Source organism: Bufo bufo, chromosome 5 (genome assembly GCF_905171765.1).
Source record: "Bufo bufo chromosome 5, aBufBuf1.1, whole genome shotgun sequence".
Classification (NCBI taxonomy): Eukaryota; Metazoa; Chordata; class Amphibia; order Anura; family Bufonidae; genus Bufo; species Bufo bufo.
This window is the reverse complement of record NC_053393.1, coordinates 381,494,676-381,522,445: the sequence shown is the minus strand read 5'-3', so window position 1 is coordinate 381,522,445 and position 27,770 is coordinate 381,494,676. Positions and strand designations below refer to the sequence as shown.

General features: G+C 41.9%; 1 protein-coding gene across 1 annotated transcript; it reads left to right on the top strand.

The window, feature by feature from the left end:
* Positions 1 to 27,404, top strand: NEDD9 (neural precursor cell expressed, developmentally down-regulated 9). The gene is made up of 7 exons (XM_040432321.1): positions 1 to 120; positions 12,373 to 12,792; positions 21,702 to 21,800; positions 22,286 to 22,375; positions 22,925 to 24,055; positions 25,927 to 26,016; positions 26,106 to 27,404. Exons 1-7 carry the CDS (start codon positions 109 to 111, stop codon positions 26,613 to 26,615), a joined length of 2,352 nt encoding a protein of 783 aa, XP_040288255.1. The 5' UTR covers positions 1 to 108; the 3' UTR covers positions 26,616 to 27,404.
* The last annotated feature ends 366 nt before the right edge of the window (positions 27,405 to 27,770 follow it).

Below are 27,770 nucleotides of genomic sequence, written 5' to 3'. Positions count from 1 at the left end.
TCAGCGCGGCGCCCAGTGCGACAGACGAGCGTCCTCTGCCCCGCAGACATTGCTGCACACTTCACTAATGTGGACTTCTTAACGGCAGAGACCGGGAAACCTGCAAACATGAAGTACAAGGTGAGGGGGCTGTGAGCTCTTAGAGCCTATGTATGGATGAAAAGTGGGTGACAGAGCAGTTCTGCCTCTATGGCAGGGGCTAGCAACCTCCTAGCACTGGTGAAACTACAACTCCCAGCATGCTCCATTCACTTTTATGGGGGCTTTGGAGAACAGCCAAGCGCGTGTGCATGCTAGGAGTTGTAGTTTCACCACAGCTGGTATGCTGGGTACTATGTGGAGATGTGTGTAGAAGCCCCCCACCTCCGGTATGTGGAGGCTGAATGACAGAGGTTAACCCCTCGGAGGCGGCTGGCACAACCAGTAGTTTGATGGAATTCCGGCAAGTCAGCTACTACTAATGAGACCGCATGCCAAGTGACTCCGCTGGTCTCTTTGGTTGGAAGCTGGGCTACTTTGTTTTCAGTATTTTCCTAAACTTTTATCTATTAGTCGTTAGTGATGAGCGGCACAGGCAATATTCAAATTTTGCGATATTTCGCGAATTGTTGGCTGAATATTTGCCATGAATTCGTGATCTCGTCATTGTTTACTTAATTGTGAAAATCGGCAATGCAATATATTCGCGATTAGAATATTCAACACTATTCGCAAATAGGAATATATAGCACTATATTCTAAGTATTCGCGACTTCTTTACGTGGCGATATTCACGATTAGAATATTTGCGCTCAACACTATTAGTTGTCGGCGGAGGTTGCACACTGTTGGTAACTATTGTAGTCTTGTGCGATTTGCTTGTTGACCAACTTTTTTTCAAGGGAAATGAAAAAATTTCACCAACAAAAAGATTTACAAATGTACTATGCCGGATCCACCAGAAGTCTTCCTCCGACACATAAAACCTGGCATGCATGCAGTACGCCGGAGTTTTAATGTGTTTTAGACTCTTTTTGCGCCTCGCAAGGGGTTCAGAAAAGGAGTTTGGCTAAGTGGAGGCTTAAGATGATCAGTGATGTGCTCCAAAATGGTCTGAAGTGAGCCAACCAAGAGGTGGGGAAAGGAAGAGAACAGGGTCTGACCTGTCAGTCAAGGTGCATCAAAGCTATCTTATTCTGATCACTTTGGTTCTCGTAAGGTTTATGTTTTCTTAATTTTAGACAGTAGTAGTCAAGCTGTTTCTGTGTGTAGCCCCAGCCTTGGATAGGATTGATGGTGATCCTAGAGATTTCACTTTACCATGTGACATGACTAATAGTTATCATTATGCCTATAACACCTTCATAATTAGGGGTGCAGGTCTTAATGAGTTGAGTCTGGATGTGTTGTAAAGTTCTCAGGAGTGATGGTGACCTTATTTTGGCAACCTGACTAGCAGTGAGTGGCCTCCATGGCTCATTGAACATACTGGTTGAGCATCTTACCTAGACAATCAACAACTAAATGATCATTTAAAGGGACATCTCAAGCTGGCCAACCATCCAATGTGGACAGAGGCCACCAGACTCTCCCCAGATGACAGGTATCAGAGGAGAGAAGATTGGGGCTGTTTGATTTCATCTGCACAACATCTTGTTGGGGACATAAGAGGTGTCTGGCAGCAGCATTCTCCCTTTTTCACTCTTAAAGACATGCATGCTTGGTCGAGTGTGTATGGAGGGATACGGAGAGATAGCTGTTAGCTGAATGTTTGGCCAGCACCTACTGTATATAAGGTGTGAAAACCCGTTCGCATTGCATTTTTTGCTGGTGGAATTTTGGCACGGACTCCCACACCAAAGTTTTGCTGGTGGCTGCATGGTTTCTGTCTCCCTTTCATTTCAAATGGGAGGCAGCCCTGAAGATCGCGAAGCAGTGAACAGACGTGAGTCACCAGTATTTAATGCTGGAGATTTCTTGTACAAGTCATTCTAAGGGCTGTTTCACACGAGCGGATGCCGTGCGTGACATCCGCTCCGTGAATGACAGCTAAGACCCGATGCAGACTGCAGAAGCACGGAGCATTAACATGATTGATAATGCTCCGTGCCTCTCTGTGATCTCTTTACTACGAAATCACAGTGACCACTTTATCTCACTGTGATTTCGTAGTAAAGAGATCACAGAGAGGCACGGAGCATTATCAATCATGTTGAAGCTCCGTGCTTCTGCAGTCTGCATCGGGTCTTGGCTGTCATTCACGGAGCGGATGTCACGCACGGCATCCGCTCGTGTGAAACAGCCCTAACTGTGAAGTTCAGTTGGATGACTAGCGAAATGTCTTCAAGAGAAAATACACGTCCACTTGCTCTGACTTATTACTATGGACACCTCATTGAAAAGATCACCCCCTCATCTATATCAGATTTTTTTTTTTTTGTGCCAAATTTCCAGTTCCACCATATATTTTTCATGCTGGCCAAACTGTTTGAGAAGACCACCCACTAGAAGTCCACTTTTTCAATGTCATTTTTAGTGGTCCTCTCACTGTAGTGTGGTTTTCTGACTTTTTTTTTGGAGAAACAATGTGGCAGATATGAATAAATTTTTTTTCCCCCCACCTAGGCTTGTATGCGTGTTAACATCTTGCGTGTGTTGTATCGTTGTATGTGTGTAACTTTTGTCACTAATTGGAAATATGTCAGAATATGATGGATGCACAGCGGTGATAACACCGACCTAGTTTATGAATGCCTAAAGGTCAGCATTCACAAGCTGGTACAAGCTGAAGAGGTGAGGGATTCCAGTTTCAGCATGCGTGCATGTCCCTATCTACATGACACTGTGTCTACTGTAAGGTGCAGAACAAGCTCTTTGTGATTGTCGAGTAGATAACATGTTGAGTAGCAAAGACCAAGAGACACAATGAGCTACTTCTTATTCTTAAGGGTGTATTCAAGACCTTCAGGCAGTAGACCTCGCATTCATCTAGCTCAGGGATCAGCAACCTCCGGCACCTCTTAGTATGCATTTCATCTCAGGTCAATTAAAACTAGCACTTTACCATGGAATTTCACATCTTATTACACTCCTCAACATTGAAATTGCAAGACCAAGAAAGACGAGCTGTAAGGTAATGCAAATCAAGGAAGTAGCAGGACTGATCTGCAAATGATCAAATTTTCAAGCACCTAGCTCCAATCTGGCATGTGGGAGAGAACCTCAAAAATCTGATCAAGTCATGTGGGATTATTGGTCTGGAGACCACGTGGTCAACACCATGAAGAGGCCTTCACATGGGAACATCACGCCGGCCCCTCTCCCGGGATTATGGAGTGGGGTGGCATAATGTTCAGTAGCCAGTCCCCTATAGTCTTCATTTCAACAGCTTGGTGTTACATTGACTTGGTCATGGAACCAGTGGTATGGCAATTTCTCCAAAGTGTCCCACAAACCATTTTTAAACTGGACAATGCCAGGCCGTGTGTTACACTTGCTACTGAGAGCACATCTAGGATACCATTGGTCAACAGTTGCAAAGGGAGCTGCCAGCAGCAGATCTTGATGATCTGCGTGGCCAAGTGCATTCAGTGTGGCAGAAGGTTCCTCAGACAACCATTAATACCCTCATTGATAGCATGGCGTCTAAGGGCATGCGCGTGGCGCTAGTACTCCAATACTTAATAAATCAACATATTTTGAATATTTTGTTTCCATTTTTTTTATCATTTGCATATTATTAACACTTTTATCAATCCTGTGGTTTCTATAACACCTCTATTTTTTTCTTCTTGGTGTTGCAATTTCAGTGTTGAGGAATGTTTGTTCCTGCGTGCTGGATGTCAAAATACAGTCCTGGCCAGTGTCTTCCTTCGTATAGCATCATTGCATGGGTTCATTTCAGGGCATTCAAGGGCTTGTATACTTACAGGCCCCTCCTCGTCAGATTTACAAGTGTTATTTGGGGACATATTTCCTCTGAAGGTGCAGGCATGCTAGTACTAGTCACATTTATGAGAAAATAGCTTGGTTAGTATTTCCATTCGGGCGGAAGTGGGCAACAATAAAATGTCTCTCTTGACCCGTCGCTGACCATTTCAGATGGAAAGTTGTCTTTGGAGCTATTTTCATACTTAGAATTATGGCACATCACTGTTGACTTGGCACGTGGGATAAATTTTAGGACGGTATAGGATTGAATAAACTGTAACTGCTCTGATATGACGATGCAGATACTTCATGGTACCTTATACCAGTTACAGTGGATCATAATGAGAAAGAACACAAGTCCAATACCAAGTAAGTCTATGATACAAGTCTCCAGAAAAAAGAAATGGGATCATATTTCAAGTAATTTGGTGGTTTCCACTGATATGAGTGGTACAGAGGTGGTAAAATCCCCCTGATATACAGAGCTGTGGGGATTAGTGTATTGCCTGAGGCTCTGTTAATTATATGGAAATGATGGAGTAGGAGAGATAGCAGTTCTGCGTCCACTGCCACCTATCAACACCATTTGGTCAATCCTCTAAGCAAACTAAATGCAATTAGTGTAAAAGTGGCCATCTAGCCATGGGATCAGGTAGTTTGGGATTAAGTTCTGAGTTTCCGTAAAGCTCCACCTGGCAGCTACTATCAGATTTAACAGACTCCTACATAAGCTTCATGATGCATCATCTACAGTTTTGGTATGTGATGTGCAGTTCAAAAAACCAACATATAAAAAAGTTGTACATTGAATTATGGGCACTGTAAATCCACCTAAATCATGTGTAATGCAAAAAATTTGCAGTACCATTATCACCATCAACAAAATACTATTAGAGGTCAGCATTTCATCCATGAAGATGTCTGTGAAGGGTTTGTTTTTGGTGTTTTTTTTTTTTGCCCTCAGTGTATCATCTGTATTTCATTGCATTGGTAGACTGAAAATTTGATTTCCAGAGCATCTCCTACCATCAGTCACGGAAAATATGGATGTTCTGTCAATGGTTTTCACAGGCCCATAGACTTCACTGGGTGTGTTTGGTCCACATCACAGGCCAAAGTCGTACACGTCTCAATCGTTTGTTCATTGACCCATGGTCAGTGGAAACAACATGGATAAAACACATTCAAGTCAATGGATTTGGGTGAAGTCCGTGGAGAACAGGCAGGACATGTCCGTAATTAATTGACGTGTAAAGGAGTCATTAAAGTGATACTCTGGTTGTTAAAAGGTATTCCCTAGGACATAACCATTAGATTGGGGGGAAGGTTCCTATCAATTGGCCTGCCACCAATCATGAGTATAGGTACCAGAGCCCTCCAAAATGAATAGATCATCAGGTTAGGCACGTGAATTGTTGCTCTTTTAATCTCTATGGGTGTTTCTGGAAACTTCTGAGTGATTTACTTGGCTGTCTCCAGAATTCCCATAGAGATGAATGGAGCAGCAGTGAACATGCTCGACTTGTCTCTCTGGTCATTTCTGGGGGCTCAGAGGGGTTATGGGGTAGCTGTTCTCGGTGTGAGTCCCAGCGGTAGGACCCCCACCAATCTAATAGTTATCCTCCATTTGTAGGTAGGAGAAAACATTTCACACCCTGAATACCCCTTTAATTTACCCATATTATATAACTGTTTCTTAAACAACCCTACATGACAGCAGTCAAGTGACTTCTTTCCGAATGTGCTATTGTGGCTTTTACTGATTTACAGCATTTTGCCCTTTAAGTAGTAACAAAAGGCAATCTGCAGTGTTCTTGTGACAGATCGCTGTATCCAGACGCCATGATGACTAGATTAGATTGGAGTAGTAAATAAGGCTGCACCAGGAGACGTCTTCATGGCCTACAGTCTATTAGCCTGGGTTTCCAACCCTCTAATTAGTATGTAAAGAAATGGCAATAACTGCAAATGAGAGTTTTCTTAAAAAGTCAGCCTGGTTAACTTCAAACAAGTTTTGTAGTAACTTACAAAGTACCCAAGTCTGTAGCAACATGGGAACTTTTACTGGAGAGATTCACAGGAATAGCAGGAGAAGGACGGTAATTACCTAGGCAACACACGACTCAATGTATTTGCTATGTAGAGAGGAGAACAGCATGTGCTTTGTGGGCTCTGCGTCTCCCTCACATTCCTGGCCTCTGAGGCCGTTAAATGTCCACTAACTTTGTAAATAGGGCTGTGAACCAATTCTGGAGAACATCCCTTAGACAAACTAACTTCTCGTGAAAAGCATGACATAGCTCTTCACTTCAGACAGGCCGGATGCCAAAATAGATGTGTAATTCACATCTACTCAAGGTGATGTTATGGGAAATATGACTGCAATATCTGCATATTTAACACTCATTTATGTAGTCATATGATCAGCGTAAGAATCGAAATTTATTAAAAGGTGTTTCCAAGACTTTAATACTGATGACCTAGCCTCTGGATAGGTTATCAGTATCTGATCCTTGGGGGTCCAACACCTGGGACCCCTGCCGATCAGCTCTGTGCTTACCAAGCACAGTGAGGTACATTGTCTAGCTTGGTATCAGCCCCTTTCACTCCTATGGGACTGAAATGTGCCTAGGCCACGTGACCAATGAACGTGACATCACGCGGCCTAGGAAAAGCTGAGAGAAGGCCGCGCAGGTATTGCAAGCACCAGTGCCTTCTCAAACAGCTGATTGGCAGGGGCCCAGGTGTCGGACCTCCACTGATCAGATACTGATGACCTATCCTGAAAATTGGTCATCAGTATTAAAGTCTCGAAAATCCCATGCAAAAAGATCATTATTTTTTCACTGAAAAGTTATGAAGATCTAGATGAGATGAGATTATTTGACAAAGAAACATCTTAAAAGGATTTTCCAGGACTTTGACACCAATAACCCATCCTCAGTATCAGGTCGTGGGGTTTGGACTCTCGGCACCCCTAGCAATCAGCAACTAGCAGGAGCTGGGGCCATGGGAACTAACAGAGTATGGAGCTAGAAGCCCAGAAGTAGACTTCTCCGTACACTGTTTAGTGGCTGTGCCAGCTTATTCTATTCTTCAGAATGGGAGCTGAGCCATTACACAGTGTACAGAGCTGTCTGCTTCCAGGTTTCTGCACTGCTAGTCCTACTAGCAGCTGATCGGCTGGGTGTTGGACCCCCCACCAATCTGATATCCATGACCAATCCTAAGGATGCATCATCAATATCAAAGTCCTGGATAATAATAGACTTTTACTTTCCTGCAGCACTGTGTGCTTACTAATTCCATCTGGACGTATACTTTAAGACGTAATTTGAGATGTACAAATAGGTTTAGCAGATACTTCCCCAACAGGGAGAGATACTCATTGATGTATACTGAATGAAGTGACCCTTTTTGTAATGGCCTGATATTTTCTAAAAGTTGACAACTACTGCTCAATGCTCAAGTCAGTGCAGACATAAAGATCCAATGAGAGAATTGTTTTCAGGCGAAAGGAAAGAATTGGTCACGCTCATGCAAGCTTTATTCAAATTGAAGGTCTTTTAGGAAAAAGTGTCCTATTCACTTCAAATCTGGTTGCGGTTCCACGAATTTCAATGGTATAATGGGTGCTGAACGATGAAGTCTTACTGGGAATTTAGAAGGCCCGCGATGAAAGCCTTTGTGCAGCAGACATCCAAGAGTTACGTCACTGGAAGCCACCATCAAATAGCTTTAGGATTAATTATGAAAACATTTGGGCTCCCTGGCCATGGGTGAAAATTTTATGTTATGGTATTAAAAATCTTAATAAACAAGCTTTTAAAAATTATTCCATTCCTTTAAATATATGCAGACAACTGAAGCCAACAGTGAAAGGTGGGACATGTTGTACTGTACGTGTAGATGGATCACAGAGGAGGTCTACAGTTTTATTCTACTGTATAATTAGAGAGGTGGCCCACCCCATGTTCGCTTAAATGCAGCAGGTGTGAGTTCTAACCTCTCAGTAGCATTTGTATATCTTTTTCATCTTATTAATAGCCCCTTGCTGAATTAATTAGCTTCATGTTCCCTCTCCATCTGAAGAAGCCTTTGCTATCATCACCTTTTACTTTAAGTACATAATAACACACCTTGCCAGAGCCTGGGGTAATGAACCTACGACTTCACACACGCCTAGAAGGAGATGTTTGTGTTTTTACTTGGTGTGGCCTCTTTTAGTCATAGTGAGATCATTTACCTGTGTGATAGTGCTGTGTTTTTTGCTTTTCTAGGCTTGTGCAGTCATGGATTTGCAGCTTTTACTGAGTGAACATAAAGACAATACCATACATATTTTTATTAGCCTGTCAAACCCTGCCCTAGGTGTTGACTAATAATAGTGTTTCTGGTTTAGCCCTTAGGGCAGATCCTTCTGTAAAAGTAATGTGTATATTGTATCCCTGAGGATTTATCTATCTAGTCCTGAAATTGACAGACATCCCATTGATTTGAATCAGGAATGTGTAATACCCCATTTTTCCTGGGGTGGTGCTGCAGGGAAACTGAATATTTGCTGCCAGATTGCAGATTACAGCTGCTGCAGGGGGCACTTCTAATAATCTTATTGTCAAAGAACCCTTCTAACAAATAGCACTTGTCCTAAATAAATAATCCCTTTACTTTAGCATGCATATAGCTTTGTTCACATTTGCGTCAGAAGCTCCATTAGGGGCCTCCGTCGCAGATTCCGTCCCGAGCGGAAACCCAACAAGCCCCATGATATTCAAGGTTGGCATTCTTGCAGCTATTCTTTAGCTTCAATCCTATAGATTTTCTCATAAACATGCATTCTCAGTTGAGTACGCATGTTTATTTCACTAAGGAGATGGGCAGAAGGCACTGATAGACAACGCTGAGCTTTTGAACCCATATGTAGATGAAACTGTGCCAGTCGCCACACATTTGTGAAGGGAAAACCCTGGCTTTACCTGCAAAAACACGTGACCTCTGGCAACCAAGGGTTAGCTAAGTTTTGTCCATATGCCACGGCCGAACCATGTATGCCGCATATATTTCAAAAGCATAACAGTGGGCAGTAACTGATCAATCATGATCATAATGAGTCTCTATTACACCCCATTCTCATCCAGTTTTTTCTTCATCCATCCTTTTGGGAAAGGGAAAAATCGGGGTATGATCAACCCTAAATTAGTCATTTTTATTGTGTATTTTTTATGTCCATGAAAAATGTGCTATATCACCACAGGACATGATTTACTTCACTTTCATGGGACGTGACTATTTGCAGCTTTACTGGTTACACGCAGACGTATGTTTATGACAGTGTTTATTGTTCAAGGTGATTTAGATCAGGCACCTTCCTTTTTCAGAAGTGAATGATTGACTTTTTATTTTTCTGCTGCATTTGGACATTGCAATGACTCAATGAACTGTATAAATATCTGAATACCATTGGTCAGTGCGTCATAAGTTTCAATTTCACCTGAAAAACAGTAACCTTTCCATATGAATTCTAAATATTTTAACTTATGGGCTACTGTAATATCGAGAGGTCCCATACACACCAGGAAGAAGTTATCTATCATTGGCAAATTGAACCTTTTTTTATTACTATGGTTGGTAGAAAATCTTGTTTAAATCTTTATGCTCAATGTCTGATTTAAATGTACTCCAAAAATGATGATGGTTTTTATGGCATTGACCACCGGTAACAAACTATTATTCCTGGACATGTAGTATGTGGATGTGAGATCCACGTTTTTCTTTTTTTTCTGGATATTCCTCAACCTGTTTTTTTTTAAATAAAAAATAACTATCACAGTACATAACAGAATTCCATTAGCAGCATGGTGGCTCAGTGGTTAGCACTGGTGCCTTGCAACGCTGGGGTCCTAGGTTTGAATCCCACCAAGGACAACATCTACATGGAGTTTGTATGTTCTCCCCGTGTTTGCGTGGGTTTCCTCCCACACTCCAAAGACATACTGATAGGGAAATTAGATTTTGAGCCCCACTGGAGACAGTTGGATGCTAATGTCTGTAAAGCGCTGCGGAATATAGTAGTGCTATATAAGTGCATAAAATAAATAAAATCTTGTCTGGTGGTGTAGTCTCCAACCTCTCCTGAGCGATTTGGTCATAAATCAGCTTAGAAGATCATAGAGAAGAGCTGGAGACCAATCCATCAGACAAGCCTTCTGGTGGATTTCACGGAAAATGACCTGCTATATACTGTGATACTCAGAAGCTGCAAAAGCCAAACAAAGCTAATTTTTTATTAAATCCATATTGTAATACCGCTAGTCTGCCAACATTTCATGCATTTATGTAAAGAAAAAATGTCCCAAAGGTGTCCATAGTCTTGAATTATGGGTTTACATGGATCTTTTGGGTTGAGAATGTTTTAGGGGGTAGTTATCCATACAGACCTTCTGCTTAGAGCACTTATTAATAGACCCATCAAATTCTGTCTGATATTTATCAGCAGATTTCTTCAGACTCTATCATAATTCTTCCTAGTGATGTTGTTAGCTGGTCAGTTATGGTTGGCTTGTATTATCCTCTTTTGGACCTCATCAAAAGAAGTACTATGTTGATGTATCTGGTACATGTACCTGTATGAATCATGGAAATTCTGCTTGGCGCTTATCTGATGCCACTGGGTTGTGCAAGGAAAGAAGTCTGTGGTAAAGGTTAGTTTACCAAAGGTGTGAAGTTCCAATAGTAAGTGTCTAAGTATAGTAAGAGAAGTCACTCGGGATAATACAGGTATTTTGTTGTTGCTGACTAGCACTTGTTGCTGTATATTCTCTTCTGGTGGAGAACATACCCTTGGAAAGTAGTTTTCCTGCAACCTTTGCCAAAAAGTTATTGCATCTTCCAGCAGTAATTCTATTAATAATGAAATGAATGGAGTGATACATTTGTACATACCCATAATGCACTTGCTCACGTCAGTCCTATTGTTTACTGGTTGCTATCATTTGATCGGGCTGAGGAGCCAGTGCTTATATCCTCTTCAATATTGCAGTATTATAAGACTGTCACAAGGCTAAAGAAAGATGACTCCTGTTATTCTGCTTTTTTTGATCTTGCCCTTACTTGGAGAAGTTGCTGAAAGATAATTCTCCAGTCTGAAGCATTATGGCATTCCTGAGGATCACATTGTTTCTCTCAGTGAAGGATTTATTAAATGTGCTGCCGCCATTACAAAAAGGAGGGAGGGGGGGGGGGGGGTAATCACACTTTAATAACTTAGAAAAGAGCTTTAGTGGTGCACCTCAGTTCATTTAGGTTATTAATTTAGATTTTTTTTCAGACATGTTTAAAATAAACCACATCCAGTTGTAGAGAGGAGACTTATCTACAGAAAAATATGCCATTGTTCCCATGCTCAGTAGTAACCTGCAGTATTTTGTGTGAAATCAAGCATCAACTAAACATGCAGAACAAATAGGTGAATTGCTTACAGCGGTAACAGTAGGCAAGCATGAATATTCACTCAGCACTGACTATAGCCAGGTTCTGCATTGTAAAGTGGGTGCTCAGATGTTCAGTGATAACTAGCAACCTGCTTTTTCACATGGGAGTTAAAGGGGTAGCATTTATCATGTAGAGAAAGTTAATACAAGGCACTTACTAATGTATTGTGATTGTCTATATTGCCTCCTTTGCTGGCTGGATTCATTTTTCCATCTCTAGTCTAAGATAAATCTGTGATTTTTAAGATGAGGGTAAATGAAAACTACTTAAAGAAGCCCTCCATATTTAAATTCTCTGGCCTATTACAAAGGTACATGATGTAAATTATAGTGACGGTAATCTTATTACCAGTGAGTGTATTCTTGAGTTATCCTCTCCCTGCTGGTCCTCAGCTGTCATGTGACCGACACACTCCAACTGACACAGCATCTGTATTCATTCTTATGACAGCGACATAAGACACTGTGTCAGTTGGAGAGTCAGAGTCTCGGTCATATGAAACTGCTGAGGAGCAGAAGGGACAGTATAACTCCCGAATACAGTCATCAGTTAAAAGATTACATTCAGAACACTTTGGCCCATTAGAAAGATACATGATGTAAAGTGTTGTGAATGTAATCAGTTGGAGTGTGTCGGTCACATGAAACTGCTGAGGAGCAGAAGGGAGAGTATAACTTCCGAATATAGTCACCAGTTAACAGATTACATTCACAACACTTTACATCATGTATCTTTTAATAGGCCAGAGAATAAAAAGTTTTCTGGGAGTGCCTTTTGATAGACAAAAAAAACAACAACAACAAGAAAGTAGAAATAAGACGATTGAGATGTCTAATTTCATGTTCACCCATGGCGGATTTAGTAAAAATCCATGCAGGTTTACGAATCAGATAACGGTATATTACTATACATCTAATATATATATGATAAATAAATGTTTAATTAACCAAAATCATTTTCTTTTGTGTTTAGAATCTGATGGCGAGAGCTATGTACGATAACGTTCCAGAATGTGCCGAAGAATTGTCTTTCCGGAAAGGGGATATCTTAACAGTGATTGAGCAGAACACTGGAGGTCTGGAAGGGTGGTGGCTCTGCTCATTACATGGTCGCCAAGGCATTGCACCAGGAAATAGACTGAAGCTTCTCATTGGGCCTGTGTCAGACCCTTCTAAACATGATGATCTTCCAAAGCAGGAAGCGTCTCCTCAGTCCTGCTACCAACAGCAAATTTATCAGGTGCCACAAAGCTCTATTCAGGATTCTGTCTACCAGGTTCCTCCATCTCACTATAGTCCAGCCATGTTTAAGGCTTACAGGAGTCATGATTTAGAAGACCTAAAGAAAACTCCACAGTTTGTAGAAAGTATGGACGGTTCTCCAGGTGTCAAGGTAAATTGATATTATTTAAAATAAAAAAATATATATTTATTTTTTATTTCGTGAATTTACTTTTTTGTGTACTTGAAAGGTTAAAAAAAAATACTGAAATCTGCAGCAAAATCTGGGAATCAGCAGTGGAAATTCCAGCCAAATCTGCACGAGAAACGCTGCCCCTGCGGCCGTACCCTAAAGAGGTCATCTCCTCACAGACTAACTCCTTTAGTTTAGCTGGCCAGACTTCATAGACCATTGGCGAACAGCAGTTTTTTTTGCCAGGGGATGATTTGGTTGACTATGTACCGGTAGTATTCCATGGTGGCTATTCAGATTAATATATTGCATGAACGACCCAGGTCCTATTGTTAAAGGGGTTGTCTCATGAAGACAACCTTTGTCCTTATGTCCCCTCCATATGGACATCATGGAGGGAGGGGCTCTCCACTTGGGATTAGCCCTATGAGCCAGAACGGAGATACATACATTACAAGGATGGAGATTGATCACACTGATAATGCAACCCCTTCAATGACTCTCTGATCTGGCTCATAGGGATAGGGATCCGGGACCCCCTTCTGTGATGCCCAAGTGCCATTAAAGTGCATAGTGCTTATGCATGGCATTTTAACAGGGAGAATATTACAAAGTGCAAGCATTAAAGGGGTTGTCCCACAAATAATATTCTACAGTTTTCAAACCAGCACCTGGATCTGAATTATTTTGTAATTGCATATAATTAAAAATTTAGCATAGCCACTGATTTATTCAATAACATGTATCTGTATGGCGCCACCTGCTGTTTTTTCTTATCTTTGTCTGGCTCACTGAGATGGCCGCACATGCTCAGTTTCATCCTTCAACTGCCACCTGGGTTGTGAATGGGAGAGCGCTGCAGCAGAAAGGACACACCCTTTGAGCTGCAGCTTGATATGAATCTAGCTGAGCAGTGAATGGGGAGGTCTCTGGATCCATGTGAGGTACAGGGCTGGTTCTAGCTTTGTTATAAAGTGGCTGTCATGTACTATATGATGTCTGATTTTCGTTTTTTACATTAGTCAGGGGATAGCCCCTTTAAGTAAGTATAGGACATGTTAAGCAGCTTTTCAACAATGAAGAGTACAGTGGTTTGCGGTGATGGGTCTGTGTCTCAGCGCTCTGAAGCACCAGACTTTACAGACAGTTGTCAATATGTTTTCGCCATTTGCGAGCAGACGCCGGCAGCGCAGTGAAGGAAGTGCTTGGCTGCTATTGCAGTTTAGCCTTTGAAAGCCAGCTTATATTGGCAGAGAGGTCAGACGTTTTTCTCCCCAGCTCACAGACCTCTGTAATATTTCTTGTGGGACTTGTACTCCAGCCGACTTTTTTTTTTCCGCTCGTTCTAATGCATATTTGGAAAACCAAGGCTCCCATGTGGAATTTCTGTTTCATAACACTTGGAGAAGCTCCTCTTGGTTTTGATCAATGCCATGTGCAGAATTATTATTCCGACCGTGTATATTACCCGAAGACACACGAGCTACAGAGCCCTGTGTTACCCACAGACCTTCATCGCCTCAGTGAATGCAGCTGGGATCACTTGACTAGACATCAGGCCAGTTCAGGAAGAATCGGCCACATGGCGTGCCACTTAAGGATGGGCACATTGTAGGTGGCACAGCTGCTCCTGTCTTCACTGCCCTCCTTTTAAATAACCACAGCGGTGACTCCCTTTTAGGGGGCTCGGAAATAATGCATCATGCTTTGTGTAAGAAAATAATGCCTTTTACATTCATCTCTTTAAATGTGCAAAAAATAACATAAAAATTCACACGACAAATAAAGCAAGTAAACCAGAATAGATTTCTTTGCATTTTTAGAGCGTAAGCAAAACGGAGCAATTACATGGTGTTAATTCCAGCGAAATCCCTGCATAGTGAAGAGGGGATTAGGCTCAGCATTACTGAGACCTGGAGACTTATTTTGTGAACTTGTTAAGTTCAGAGAGAGTCGATATATAACACTCATCCATCTGTTCCAATGGAATGCAATAAAGGACTGATGAAAACCACCAACTAACCACACCGTGACCTTGAAATCCTCCCTCGCCGTCCGGCCTGGAACGGCTTGAAAGTGGTGGCTGTCCGTTCACACCCAGCCTTCAAAGTAAAGCCCCACTTCTGGGATCAGTTTCTGTTTTCTATTGAAACACATAAAGGAAAGTCATCCTTAGGCCTCTTGCGCATGCGCATATTATGCATCCGTGTCTCATCCGCTTTTACTTTTCTTTTTTTCTTTTTTTTGCAGATGTCACATGGATCCATTCATTTCTATGGGTCCGCCAAAAAAAAAGCGGATAGTGCGAATAGCAGAGTGTATAGAATAGCCATTTGCATTGATTGCGTTATGCACACAGAAGGTATCCATTATTTGTGGTTTGCACACCAAAATACAGATACAGTCCTGTGCACGAGGCCTTCATAGGATTGTTATCTAGTTTTGGTCCAATTGGACCATGGCGACAATAGCAGAAAACCGCTGGCAAGTAGGGGAAAGATCCTAGTGCATCAATACATTAATGGCATGGGCATAGCATACATATCGTCAACTTGGGGCGGGTTCGCATTGGCGTTAGTTTATAGGTTCCGTTATAACAGAGAGCAGCTACATCAGAGCATTGTAATGGAGCTCCACATGGTTGTGTCATGGCAGCATAGTCTCTGTGGTTTAGGTATGTTCTGGCCAAATTACAAGATAAAATACATTATCCTAGTCCAGTGTTTTACAGCGGACTATATCCCCTGCACTGCCAGATGTCCCTAACGTATGACGTGACACAGGCCTCGTCATAATTTAGGCAAATCCCTAGTCGGCCCTTGCGCCAGACTGTGGGCAAGGGCGGCGTACAAGTGCCATTTAATAAAATGTCTCAAACACAGTGTTTGCAGTGTTTTCTGGCACAAGGCAATGATAAATCTCCCTCATTGTGATCTCCACTAACATGAGAGGACTCTTTGATTTAGTTTGGAGTCGGGTCAGTCGGATTCCACCCCGTAGTATCGCACTGACACCTGCTGTCTGATGACAGTGACTTGATGCTTCTTGCTGAATTAGAATTGTAGGATTAGAAAGCCTTACATTTACATTCATATCATAAGACCTTGTTCCTCAGCAGTGATTAATAGAGGGAACGGTTATCTAGACACCACTGCTCTTATAACCAGCATGTGACGAAACGCTCCAAAGGTCTTCTTGATAATGGCAATGACTAGTTATTTTGTCCTTTTCTTGGCCAGTCCGGCCCATTTCCATAGTCCATTCCTGTGATGTAAGATGTGGCAACACTGGTCATCTCGCATTTTGAAGGGCCCCACTGGATTTCTGCAGCCATCAAATCTTTAATTGTTCCTATCTCACATTCTCCATAACCGTGCTGAAGCCTGTAGTGGTTTCAAGGACTCCAGCAATTAAGCAGGGTCTTCACCTATCTAAAGATTATAGTGATGGTCAGGTGGAAATTGTTGGCCATGAGGTGTCAGCCAAATGATGACCATGAATAGTCCTTCCTAGTTTATTCTTAGTATTGGAAGTTCTTCTAGCAGATTAGCTGGAGGACCTCAACTTCCCACTGCCTCCCTGGCTGCCCACCAGCAGACATGGGATGTTCCAGATCAATATACAGACTGTAGGGACCGTAATAAAAATTCTGAAGTATCCTCTGTAAGGAGAATAACATCAACATTATGTTAGCATTGCTGCTATATAGTCCCAAGTCTGCAGGGACTGTCCCTAATTTTCAGAGACAGTCCCTGCAAATTCGGGCTGTCCCAGGATAAAATTGGGTGGGGATTTGTCCCGGATTTACCAACTGAGTATTTTGGTTCTGCTCTTCCTAGTCTATTCACTTTAGGGATCATGCACACAGCCATGTCTGTATTTCAGTCCACAAAATCAGGCCTCATGCACACTAATGTATTTTCATTCAGTGTCCATTTTGGTTTTTTTTGCGGACCATATACGGAACTATTCATTTCAATGGGTCTGCAAAAAAGAAAAACTGGAGCTGTCCACGCTGATGTCGCTGCTCTTCGCCGGAGTCAGCGTTTTCAGAAGGCTGTTGCTATGTGTGCTAACAGATTGAATCATTACTACAGGCGGAGTGCTGCTTTTTTTTAGCCCCAGTGTCTGAGAGCAGGGTTATAGCTAACATGATTCAGATATTTGGCCACACAAGAGTAAAATCCACCCTCAGAGAAAACATAGCTGGTGGGATACTGATGGAAACGCCATTTGCTGCAGACATTTGGGTTTCGCCACAGCAAAGTAAACATGAATGTGATCATCTGAACGCTTGTAAAGTGCCCTCAAAGTGAAGGAGTTTTAGCAGTTCTCATCCACACAGGGGACTGAGCTGAAGTGCCGAATCTAAATCTGCAGCATGTCAGTTTATACTGCGAATTTTAATTGCAGATTTCACCCTTTGCAATACAGAGAGTGAAATCTGCTCATTTTCTGCTTCGTTTCCGCAACATGTGAACGCACCCTAAGGGCTCATGCACACGAGCATATGTATTTTGCTGTCTGCAAAACACGGATCCACAAAAAATACGGATGATGTCCGTGTGTATTCTGGAACAGCTTGGCCATAAAAGAACAGTCCTATCCTTGTCCGTTATGTGAACAATAATAGGACATGTTCAATTTTTTTTTTTTTGCGGAACGGACAAACTGAAATGGAATGCACATGGAGTAACTTTTTTTTGCAGACAAAGGTTTCGCATATAGTCCGCAAAAAAAACAAAACTGAACGGACACGGAAAGAAAATGCGCTTGTGTGCATGAGTTACAAGGTTTCAGGTTTATAAGCAGAATATTTCCAGGCGTTTCCACACCAAAAACTGCTTGTCTTTCTTCGATTTGATCTCACCCTTTCGTTAAAAAGGGTGAAATCTACACCAAAGAACTGCACAAAGAATGGACATCCTGCGAATGTCATAATCCCCTGAATGAGCTCATGCTTTTTGTCCACTTTCTTGTAAAGAGTTAACCTGAGGAGCTTGCGTGCATAGATAGGCCCTGTTCAGTCTTGACTGTTTGTACAGCGAGAACACCTGCTGTTTGCCCAGTCCCATACACTCCATTTTTTTACCTGGGGCAGCCCCGGCTATCACGGTGCCGTCAGTACGGCTTTTGTTAGTCATGAAACGCTTCTCAGAATATTATTTACCTGTTTGTTTTAGCGCAGGATATATGGAGCCGCTGTATGCGGAGCTCGGGCTTTTATCTCCTGCCAGGCCGTCGTTTACATTGCAATACACAGGATCACCCTATAGTGTTGTTCTTTTAGGGTATTTATTCTGATTCTGATCCAGGGAGTTATTCTGATTGGAGTCGGGAAGGAATTTTTTATTCCCCTAAAGTGGGGAAAATTGGCTTCTACCTCACAGGTTTTTTTTTATGCCTTCCTCTGGATCATCTTGCAGGATGACAGGCCGAACTGGATGGACAAATGTCTCTTTTTACGGCCTTATGTACTATGTTACTATGTTATTGAGGTTAATTTATGCATTTATTGACTCTGAGCAGAGTATGAAATCAATGGCTGGCGCTACCTTATAAAGAGTAAGGGCACGGCCACATGGTCAGGTTTTGGAAGCCGAAAAATCAGGAGTGGATCAATACAACTTTTCCTCTTTTTTTTGAATTCCAAAACTGTATCGGGGAAACTTGACCGTGTGGCCGTGCCCTAATGATTGCTGGACCATGGGGGCAAGTTTCAGATACTGCAGCTAGTTTTCTCTGTGAAAGACCCAAACTGCAGCCCGTACAATACCGCTGATCAAAGAAAAGCCAAAGCAGTTGAAAAAAATGTCATGCCATCAAGGACATAAGGCAGCACTGGTGGCATCCAGGGACACCTGTCACTGCCTGTAAGAAATGACAGCAGATCTTTCAGGGCAGGGGTCAGGCTGGAGGTTTACAGGCCGTCACCTTGCCTTTCTGATGTCTGGAGCCTGTCCAGCGGCGGAAAGAAATGATTTGTTTCACTATTTTCTCACACAAAATCGTGCATTGTTCTCCCCCTGCCTCGCCATGAGAAAATCGCCCTCTTAATGGAAGGACCAGGAACTGAAATGTGAGCAACAGGAAGTCTAGTAACCTCAGAGAGCGGAGGAAATTACACAGTACAGTGCATTACTTCAGTGTGGGCCGTTCCTGTACTTCTGATCTCTCACTGTGTAGGGCTTGTAAAGAGGCCGTGGGTGTGCAAACAGTGGGAGGACAGGTCATGGAAAAGTCTTTGTGAGAATTGACTGGTATATACACTGAAGGTGGGCGACATCTATTTTTTTTTTTTTTTTTTTCTAATATATAGAGACCAACACGTTTGAGGAACACAAATAATACAGTGACTTAAAGGGGTTGTCAAAGTTAAAAGAAAAAAAATGAATAAAGTTATATTCCTCGTTCCAAACGCCCTCCGCTCCAGCTTCACTGCTCCGATCCTCCCCGCAGCCATGATGTGACTGTGATCACTAGAATATGACACTACCACTGAGGCCAGTGATTGGCAGCAGCGGTCAAATACGTGGTATTTGGGCACATCACTACTACAGTCATGACAAAAAGCTGGCAGGGAAGATTGGAGTGATGGAATGACGGTATAACTTTTTTTAAATATTATTTTAGTGCCTTCCCTGCAATTTACAAAAAATTGTACTTGGTCCATCAAGTAAAGAGGACCTGTCGCTTCTCCTGACATGTCTGTTCTAGTAAGTACTTGCATTCCCCCATATAATAACAATTCTGGAGCATCTATAAGATCTATTCTTATATGTTATGTCATTCCTCTAATACGCACGTGGCCGGTATCCATGTTTTTGCGGATCTGCAATTTGCGGACCGCAAAGCAACAACAGCCATGTCATTAGCCCTTAAAATTAGCAATACAAGTAGGAACTGTCTGGGAAAGCTGCGTGACAACTAGTGCGTCTAAGAGAGCGGCCACCGAACTGTCCTAGAGTACTATGCGAAATATATCGCTATATGACAAAGCAGATAAGTCTACAAATCAGCGTGGTAGTCGCTATGGAAACTGGAAAAGCGCCGTATTGGTTATATATAATATATATATTTTTTATTTAATTTTTTTTCCATTTATTTTAAAGGGTAACCAAAGTAAATGATCAGGTCTGGACAGAATCTTGTATGTGTGATAGGACCCTGCTTCAGCCTAGCATGTGAGGAAAGTCCTCCTCTCAGATCCCGGCCTTCCCAGTCATGTGGCTGTGGTGCAGTGTTTTCTCATCTGGTCTTCTGATTTAGAGATGTAAAGCCCCAGTCCATCTGATAGCAGACACTGCTGCTTCTTATCTGTTCCGGCTACTTTAGCTACGTGCTCCCCGGCTACACTCAGAGGGGATGTTTGGGTTACGGCGTGCATTATGAGCAGGCTTTTCCAGCTGCTGCTTTGACTCCACAGAATTTACTGTTGTATAATTGAGGGGTTACCGGTGGGTTGTAGCACGTTATCATGGCAGTCAGGAAGTGCATTCCGAGGGACGGCGTACGCAAGTCTGGAATGTCCCTGGGTATTCTGTAATGGATGAGCAGTTTACAATGACAATATCCTCCATTCCAGAGACAGTATTGTCATCCCACGCAGATGTTGAAGTCTGCACTAGACACTTGTGGAAATCTTTTCTGCTGGTGAAGGGATTTGTTTAGAAGGATTACTGAAAGATGAGCCTGGATACCCATTATTCCTTTATTATCCGGTGCCCCTTATTGCAGGAGAATATACAAGAATGACCCTCCATATAGTAAAACTGATGGGACCTGTAGGGCTGTGCCAACCAAATTAACATCATAAGGGCTGTTTCACATCAGCGCAGTTCATTTCTATTCTTCTGCCCCGTTGTAGGAACGGAGCCTAACAGATCCCATGGATTATAATGGGATCCATTAGTTTTCCATTTGGGAGACTGTTTTTTGGCATGGGAAAAAGTCCTGCATGTAGGACTCTTCTCTCTGCCATTCTTGACTAACTCTGTGACAGAGACTCAGACGCAGATATGAACGTAGCCTAAGTGGTTGACTCGCTGATTTGTGTTCCAGTCTAGGAGTAAGTGGACCTAGTATTTCACCTTTTAATACTCAGTACCTGATCGGAGGGGGTCCGACTACTGGCACTCCCACTGATAAGCTGTTCGAAGAGGCCACTCCAGTGAGGATAGGTCATCAGTATTATACACTTGAACAACCCCTTTAAAGGGTTTCTCCCAAAGCAATATATCCCCAGCATAGGTGATAAATCCATTCTCTGTCTGTAGGACTGATGAAGAAGGTGGAGCGCTGTCCTCACCGTCTCCATCAGCCCCACAGGCAGTGAATGGTTGTCACACATGTACAATACTGCACCATTCACACTCTGGGACCCCAGTCTCATGATTGGTCAGACCCCCAGCGATCATCATCTATCCTGTGGGTAGATGATAAATGTTGTTTACAGGAAAAACGCCTTTAAAAAAAATAGATATCACTAATTTTGAAATATTAACCAGTCTTCCGACATTTTCATCGGCCTTGACCTTTAAGCTTTCATTTTAGATAATGATAATTGCAGAAACATGCCTGGTGCCCTAATTAGAATGAATTATAATTTCTCCCTGGCTTACGACACTGGACTCCTCCGATATGCAGTTAAAGCTATAATGATTCGCTCACATAATTATACCCGCTACATACGTCAATGCAGCCTTACAGAGAACAGCGATCATTACTGCGGAGGATCTTTAACCCTGTTTTGCCTGATAAACATCCCATACACAGTTCATACGTTTCAGTATAGTATATGTGACCTTTGCAATTAACAGCAGCAGGTTAAAAACGATATAATTATAAAGTTTTTTTAGTAAAACTGTAATTTGTTTGCATTTTCACAGGTCATAACACCCGTGAGGATAGGACAAGGGTACGGTTATGAATCTTCACCAAAGTGGCTGGTCAATGTCTATGACACCCCTCCTGCTCGACCTCAAGGGGTATGTAAGGAAATCAGTGACAAAGCAAACAGAAATGCTCAATCTGAAAAACATTCACTTTTAGTCTTATCTCATGTGCATTTTATAGTGTCCACTGGAATTATACGTTGGGAGGATCTCCTAGTATATACCTCCAATGGAATGCCATGGGCCCCGTTGACAAAATGCCTGTTCTTGTTTGCAAAACGGACAAGAATGGGACATGTTCCATATCATGCAGCACAGCCGCACGGATACAGACAGCACACAGATTACATCAATATGCTATGCACATTATTTGCTGACCCATAGAAATGAATAGGTCTGTGTGTGATCCGCAAAAAAATGTGGTCACGGACCGAAAATACAGTCGTGTGATTAAGGCCTTAGTGATGTATTCAGTTAAAGTACAGTACTATAATGTGCATATGTTTTTTCTTTTTTTGTGTAATATAAGAGTGCCCAAAATTCTCATATTAATACCATTCAACCTCATTTTATTCTAGGTATATGATGTTCCCCCAGCTACTAAAAATAACATGTGCTTAGGTCCAGCCAGAGAACAAGGAATTTATGATGTTCCTCCTCCCCAGGCGGTAAGTATCCATGTCTTTTAGGGGGCCGTATACAGTGAATTATGGCAGTCTGTTCCTCCGCCGGAACACACTGCCGGAATTAAGCGCAGATGTGAACCCAGCCTAAACTATACTTTAGCTACGCTGGGTCTCATATACACAGATTGTTACATTTACATGCCCCTGGACACAGGTTTATCTTGGGTGGATTCACTGTTCACATCACTTTTTTCTCATCCTTTTAACGTATAGATAAAACGTAAATGTTAAACGGATGCCTCAGACTGATGCCATACAGTGGCATCTGTTCACCATAGAACATTTTTCATTGTAAAAAATATTTATATATACTTTTTTGTAACGTATACGTCAAACTGAGGCATAAAAACGTGATGTGAACCCACCCTTAGTATAAAAGTATTTTTCAGTACAGTACTATTAATGAGAAATAACAATACTATACATAGTTGAATCAACTTTCAATCAACAAACCATATCAGTAAAACTTATATGGGCATTCCCATCTCCAAAATCCTGTAAATGATTAATTTGTTATACTTCTATTTTCAGGTTTACAACATATTACCCTCTGCTAAGGATAGAGCATATGACTTTCCATCATCAATGAAACAAAGGCCAGAAGCAACTTATGACACTCTTCCTCCAAGTTCCAAGACATGTCAAGAGCAGTGCAAGAAAATAAATGGTATTAGCCAATTGCACTCTGAGGTTGCTTCAAGGAAAGGCAGTGTATATGACTTTCCCCGTAACCAGCTCAGTCAGACAGCAGCAGATGACTATGACTTTCCTCGAGGTGTTCACATCTCTTGTGATACTGGATCAGATGACCAGGAGGGAATCTATGATTTCCCACCACAAGTTCAGCAGGACTGCAAGCGAATGCAGGATGTGACCGATGGTGTAAATAGGTTGTCCTTCTCTAGCACTGGAAGCACTAGAAGCAACATGTCTACATCTTCTACAACTTCCAAGGAATCATCTGTGGCATCTTCACCTTCTCAAGACAAAAAACTCCTAATGGACCCAGACTCTGCCATAGAATTGTTGCTGAGACTTCAACAAACGGTGGAAACGTGCGTGTCCAAGTTATTGACTTTTGTTAATGCCGAGTGGCGATCATACTCCTTCATGGAAAGACACATAAATGAAATACATTCTGCAGTAGACAAAGTACAGCGTTCTCTGTATGACTTTCTCCAATTCTCAAAAGGGGCTACAATAAATGCCTCTTTTATTTCAGAGCCTAGCCTGTATAATAAAATGAAAAGAGAATTGCAGAGACTGGACGATTCCCACCAAATCTTGGCTCAGACCAGCCAGGACCTCAACAACTGCAACTGGTCCCTCAATGTTCTGTCTTATAACAAAGCTGCCAACAAATGTGATGGCCTAGAAAGATTTGTCATGGTAGCCCGGACAATTGTAGATGATGCTAAGCAGTTAACCACCAGTATCAGTGTCAATGCTGATGTTTTATTTAGGCAAGCAAACCTCCAAAATCAGAAACCTTCAGATGCCATCAATAGTAATTCAGACTTTATGTTCAGCAGCCCAAAGCCCCAGACTATACAAGCAGTTCAACCACTGACACAAATTGGAAATGAGCTCAATCCAAACTTTAAGAGTCGGGAAGGTTCAGTAAGAAGTTGGATGGATGACTATGATTATGTCCACTTACAGGTAACAGAATGATAGGTTTCTTTTCTTGTATACATAATTGTGTATGTGGTAATTTATAGAACATCAAAAGTGGCCCCTGTGAAGGACCAGATATACTCCATATTTGTGAGCATTCCATGGTACCCCAAAGAAAGTTTAATAAAGAGGTGGCCACTAGTTAAATTTCTAAAATGCCATAAGTGGCATACCAAAGTGTAAATTCCTTACCACAGTACCCCGGTGGCCATAGATAGGATGTGTAAACACTGGTTTGTGGCGAGTGGCCTCATCAGTAGTGAGCAAGATGAAAGCCATCACTTGATTTACCCAGGTCACCACTACTCTGGGTCCTTCCTCTTCTCCACAGGTGCATATACGCTGATACAGACGGTAGACTCTCCTATATTCTTTCAGTGCCTGCATAGAAGAAGACACATATTTTAAAGGGGTTCTCCAGGAATGATTTAAATGGCCGCAACCTGTCCTAAAATGTGGGTAGGACTGGTTCACTCCACTTACAGAGCTGCCAAGGGAGGTATGGGGTCATGGCCTCACTCCACATTACAGTACTCTACAATACATGGTAATGATGTGATCTTGCCTATGATTTGCTATCATAGCTGAGCAGCCTGACAGGAACACTCACCAATAAGTAGTATAAACAAGTGCCAGACTGTAGTGTGTAGTAAGACCTGGCCACCTCACCCCACTTGGGCAACTCTGCAAATGGAGGCAACCAGTCCTGCTCAGACAGCAGCTAGACAGTGTTATACATTTAACAGCAGCATTCTTTTTACTTCACTGTCTCTGCACTTTAATGTGTCTAAATTAGCTGCATATTAGGGTGATAAAACGCCCCTTTTAATTGACCACAAATTAATGCCTGCTGCTTTTATATACAAGTGAAACTCGAAAAATTAGAATATCGTGCAAAGTTCATTTATTTCAGTAATGCAACTTAAAAGGTGAAACTAACATGAGAGATAGACTCATTACATGCAAAACGAGATATTTCACGCCTTTATTTGTTATAATTTGGATGATTATAGCTTATGAAAACCTGAAAGTGTGACACTTTGAGCCTAGAATATTGAACCTTTTCACAAAATTCTAATTTTAAGCTGCATTAATGCAATTCCTTTTAATTTGCATTACTGAAATAAATGGACTTTTGCTCGATATTTGAATTTTTCGAGTTTCACCTGTACACTATAGATTAGATTAGTTAAATTTAGGTTAGGTTCCCACGGCAAAAATCCGCCATAGCTTCTCGTTGACTTCAGTGTGGAAAATGGTGCACATGGAGGGTTTTTTTTGCCACTGCTTTCCAGTTCACTTCAGAAGTGGCATGTTACTTCTTTGAAGCGGATTTTAGTTGCGTTCCCGACTACTGATCTAACACAGTTTTTTTTACAGATTCCAATCAGATTCCACCTTTTAATTTTCCAAAGGAGGTGTGATCAATGAAAGGTGGAATCTGATTGGTTGCCATGGGCAACTAAGCCAGTTCTACTTTACACCAGTTTGATAAACATTGGGGCAGGTTAATCAAAACTGACAAAAAGAAAAACGTTCTTTGTCGTCGTCGTCCCCCCCCCCCCCCTAGCAACCAATCACTGTTCAGCTTTCACTTTACCCAAGCAATTTAAAAAATTAGAGCTGAGCACTGAAATGTTGTGATTGGTTGCCATCAAAGACCATTTTGTTTTTAGGTTTCATAATTCTTTATTTGCACACAAGTTGGCTACAAGATTAGGCTGGATCAGTTTTATTTCTTGCAATTTTTATTGCAGAACCCCCCCCCCCTCCTTTCTATCCTCTCTCTATAAGATCATTGTCATTTTTTTATGTGATTTGGCATTTCCCGTGTATAATGACGGAAATGTTTTTAGGGTAAAGAAGAATTTGAGCGTCACCAGAGAGAACTTCTAGAGAAGGAAAATATTATGAAGCAAGTGAAACCACAACTGGAGCAGCATCAGGTAAACTTTCTACCATTTTTTTTTCCTTTCTGCCGGCCTCTATTTTTAGAAAGGAGAGAGGCTCATGTTCTTCATTATCTGTGTTGCAGCTGAGTCAGTTCCAGCAGCTGGAGCAGGAGATTACCACACCGATGGAAAATGATATCTCAAAGTGGAAATCACTTTGCAGCGTTCCTGCTGAAAACAGCACTCTGACGCCTCAAGATAAGCAGCTACTGTCTTTCTACTCCGACCAGTGCGAGACCCTCTTCATCTCCCTCCTCAACTCCATCGACGCCTTCTTCAATTGCATGAGCACAGCGCAGCCCCCCAGGATTTTTGTGGCCCACAGCAAATTTGTCATCCTGAGCGCACACAAACTGGTATTTATCGGGGACACCCTTTCCAGACAAGTTTCCACAAAGGAAATCTGCCATAGACTGATGAATTCCAGCAACCAGCTGTGCGAACTGCTTAAAAATATTGTGTTGGCCACCAAAATGGCCGCCTTGAACTACCCAAGTGCTCCGTCCTTACAGGACATGGTGGACCGCGTGACAGAACTGGCCAATCAGGCGCAGCTATTTAAACTTTCCTTGGCACAGATGGCTTCTTTATGAGAGGGGCTACATACCCAATAGTTGTACATATTCTTAATTATTAGGATTTTACAGTGTACATATAAATATGATATTTTTGTAGATTTTTATTGTTTAAAGAACAAATGTGCCATTTTGCCTAGGCCTTGGGGTTTAGTGTGAGAATTTCTGACATACATATTACATGCTGATAGCCCCCGATGTCCACTCTTTGCACCTTATATCATGTGTATGTACATTAAATTAACATACCCACCGTTTACTACGGTAGGTCTCTGTAGATGTATTGATTTTGTTTCTTTTTACATTTTGAAATGGGTAGAAATCTGGAACACCCCCCCCCCCCCCCCCCCCCTCCTCCTCCCAGCACCATATATATTACTGTGCATAGGCTAGGTCAACAGAAGTGGATCATGTATTACTGGTGTTAAAGGGTGAGCATTATATCAGAGATACCGTATTGTGGTGATAAAGTAGGCGTAACTATTCCAGTGTACCCATGTAATTCCTGTACTTAAAATCATGCTTAGCCAGTATGTAAAATAGTAGATTTTCCTTATGGTAATTTAGACTTCATCTGGAAGAATTGTACAGAAAGTTTTTTTTATTTTTTATTTTTCAGTAAGACAGATGTTTAGTATGAATCTAAATCTCAAAGGAGCTTGTGGGAAACTGTGTCATAATTTATAAATGAGTGTTTATATGGTATTTTTATCAAAGTAATATTATTGAGGTAAAGAGTTAATGTGCACTGTGTCAAAATGTAAAAGCAAATGAGTTTTGTTTTTTATAAAGAAAGTTTCTAAAGAAGGCGTATTTTTTCTGTTTGTGATACTTTCATTGTACATTCACTTATTACGGTTTACCACATTTTGTGAACTCCACTTTACTAAAGGTGTTGTCTGGTTTAGAATAGCCATTTGTTAATAGACTGTTAGGGCCTTCTGATTATACAGGGATGAGTCGATGGGAGCAGCGCTGCAGTGCACTACAATGTGGACAGCGCTCTGTAGCTCCAACGACAGCGCTACACAGAATGGCTGATCGGTGGGGTGCCAGACCCCCACCAATCATCTAGTAATGGCCTATCCTGAGGATAGGCCATCTCTTAACCCCTTAAGGACGTAGGGCGTATCGGTACGCCCTATTTCCCGAGTCCTTAAAGGGAGTCTGTCA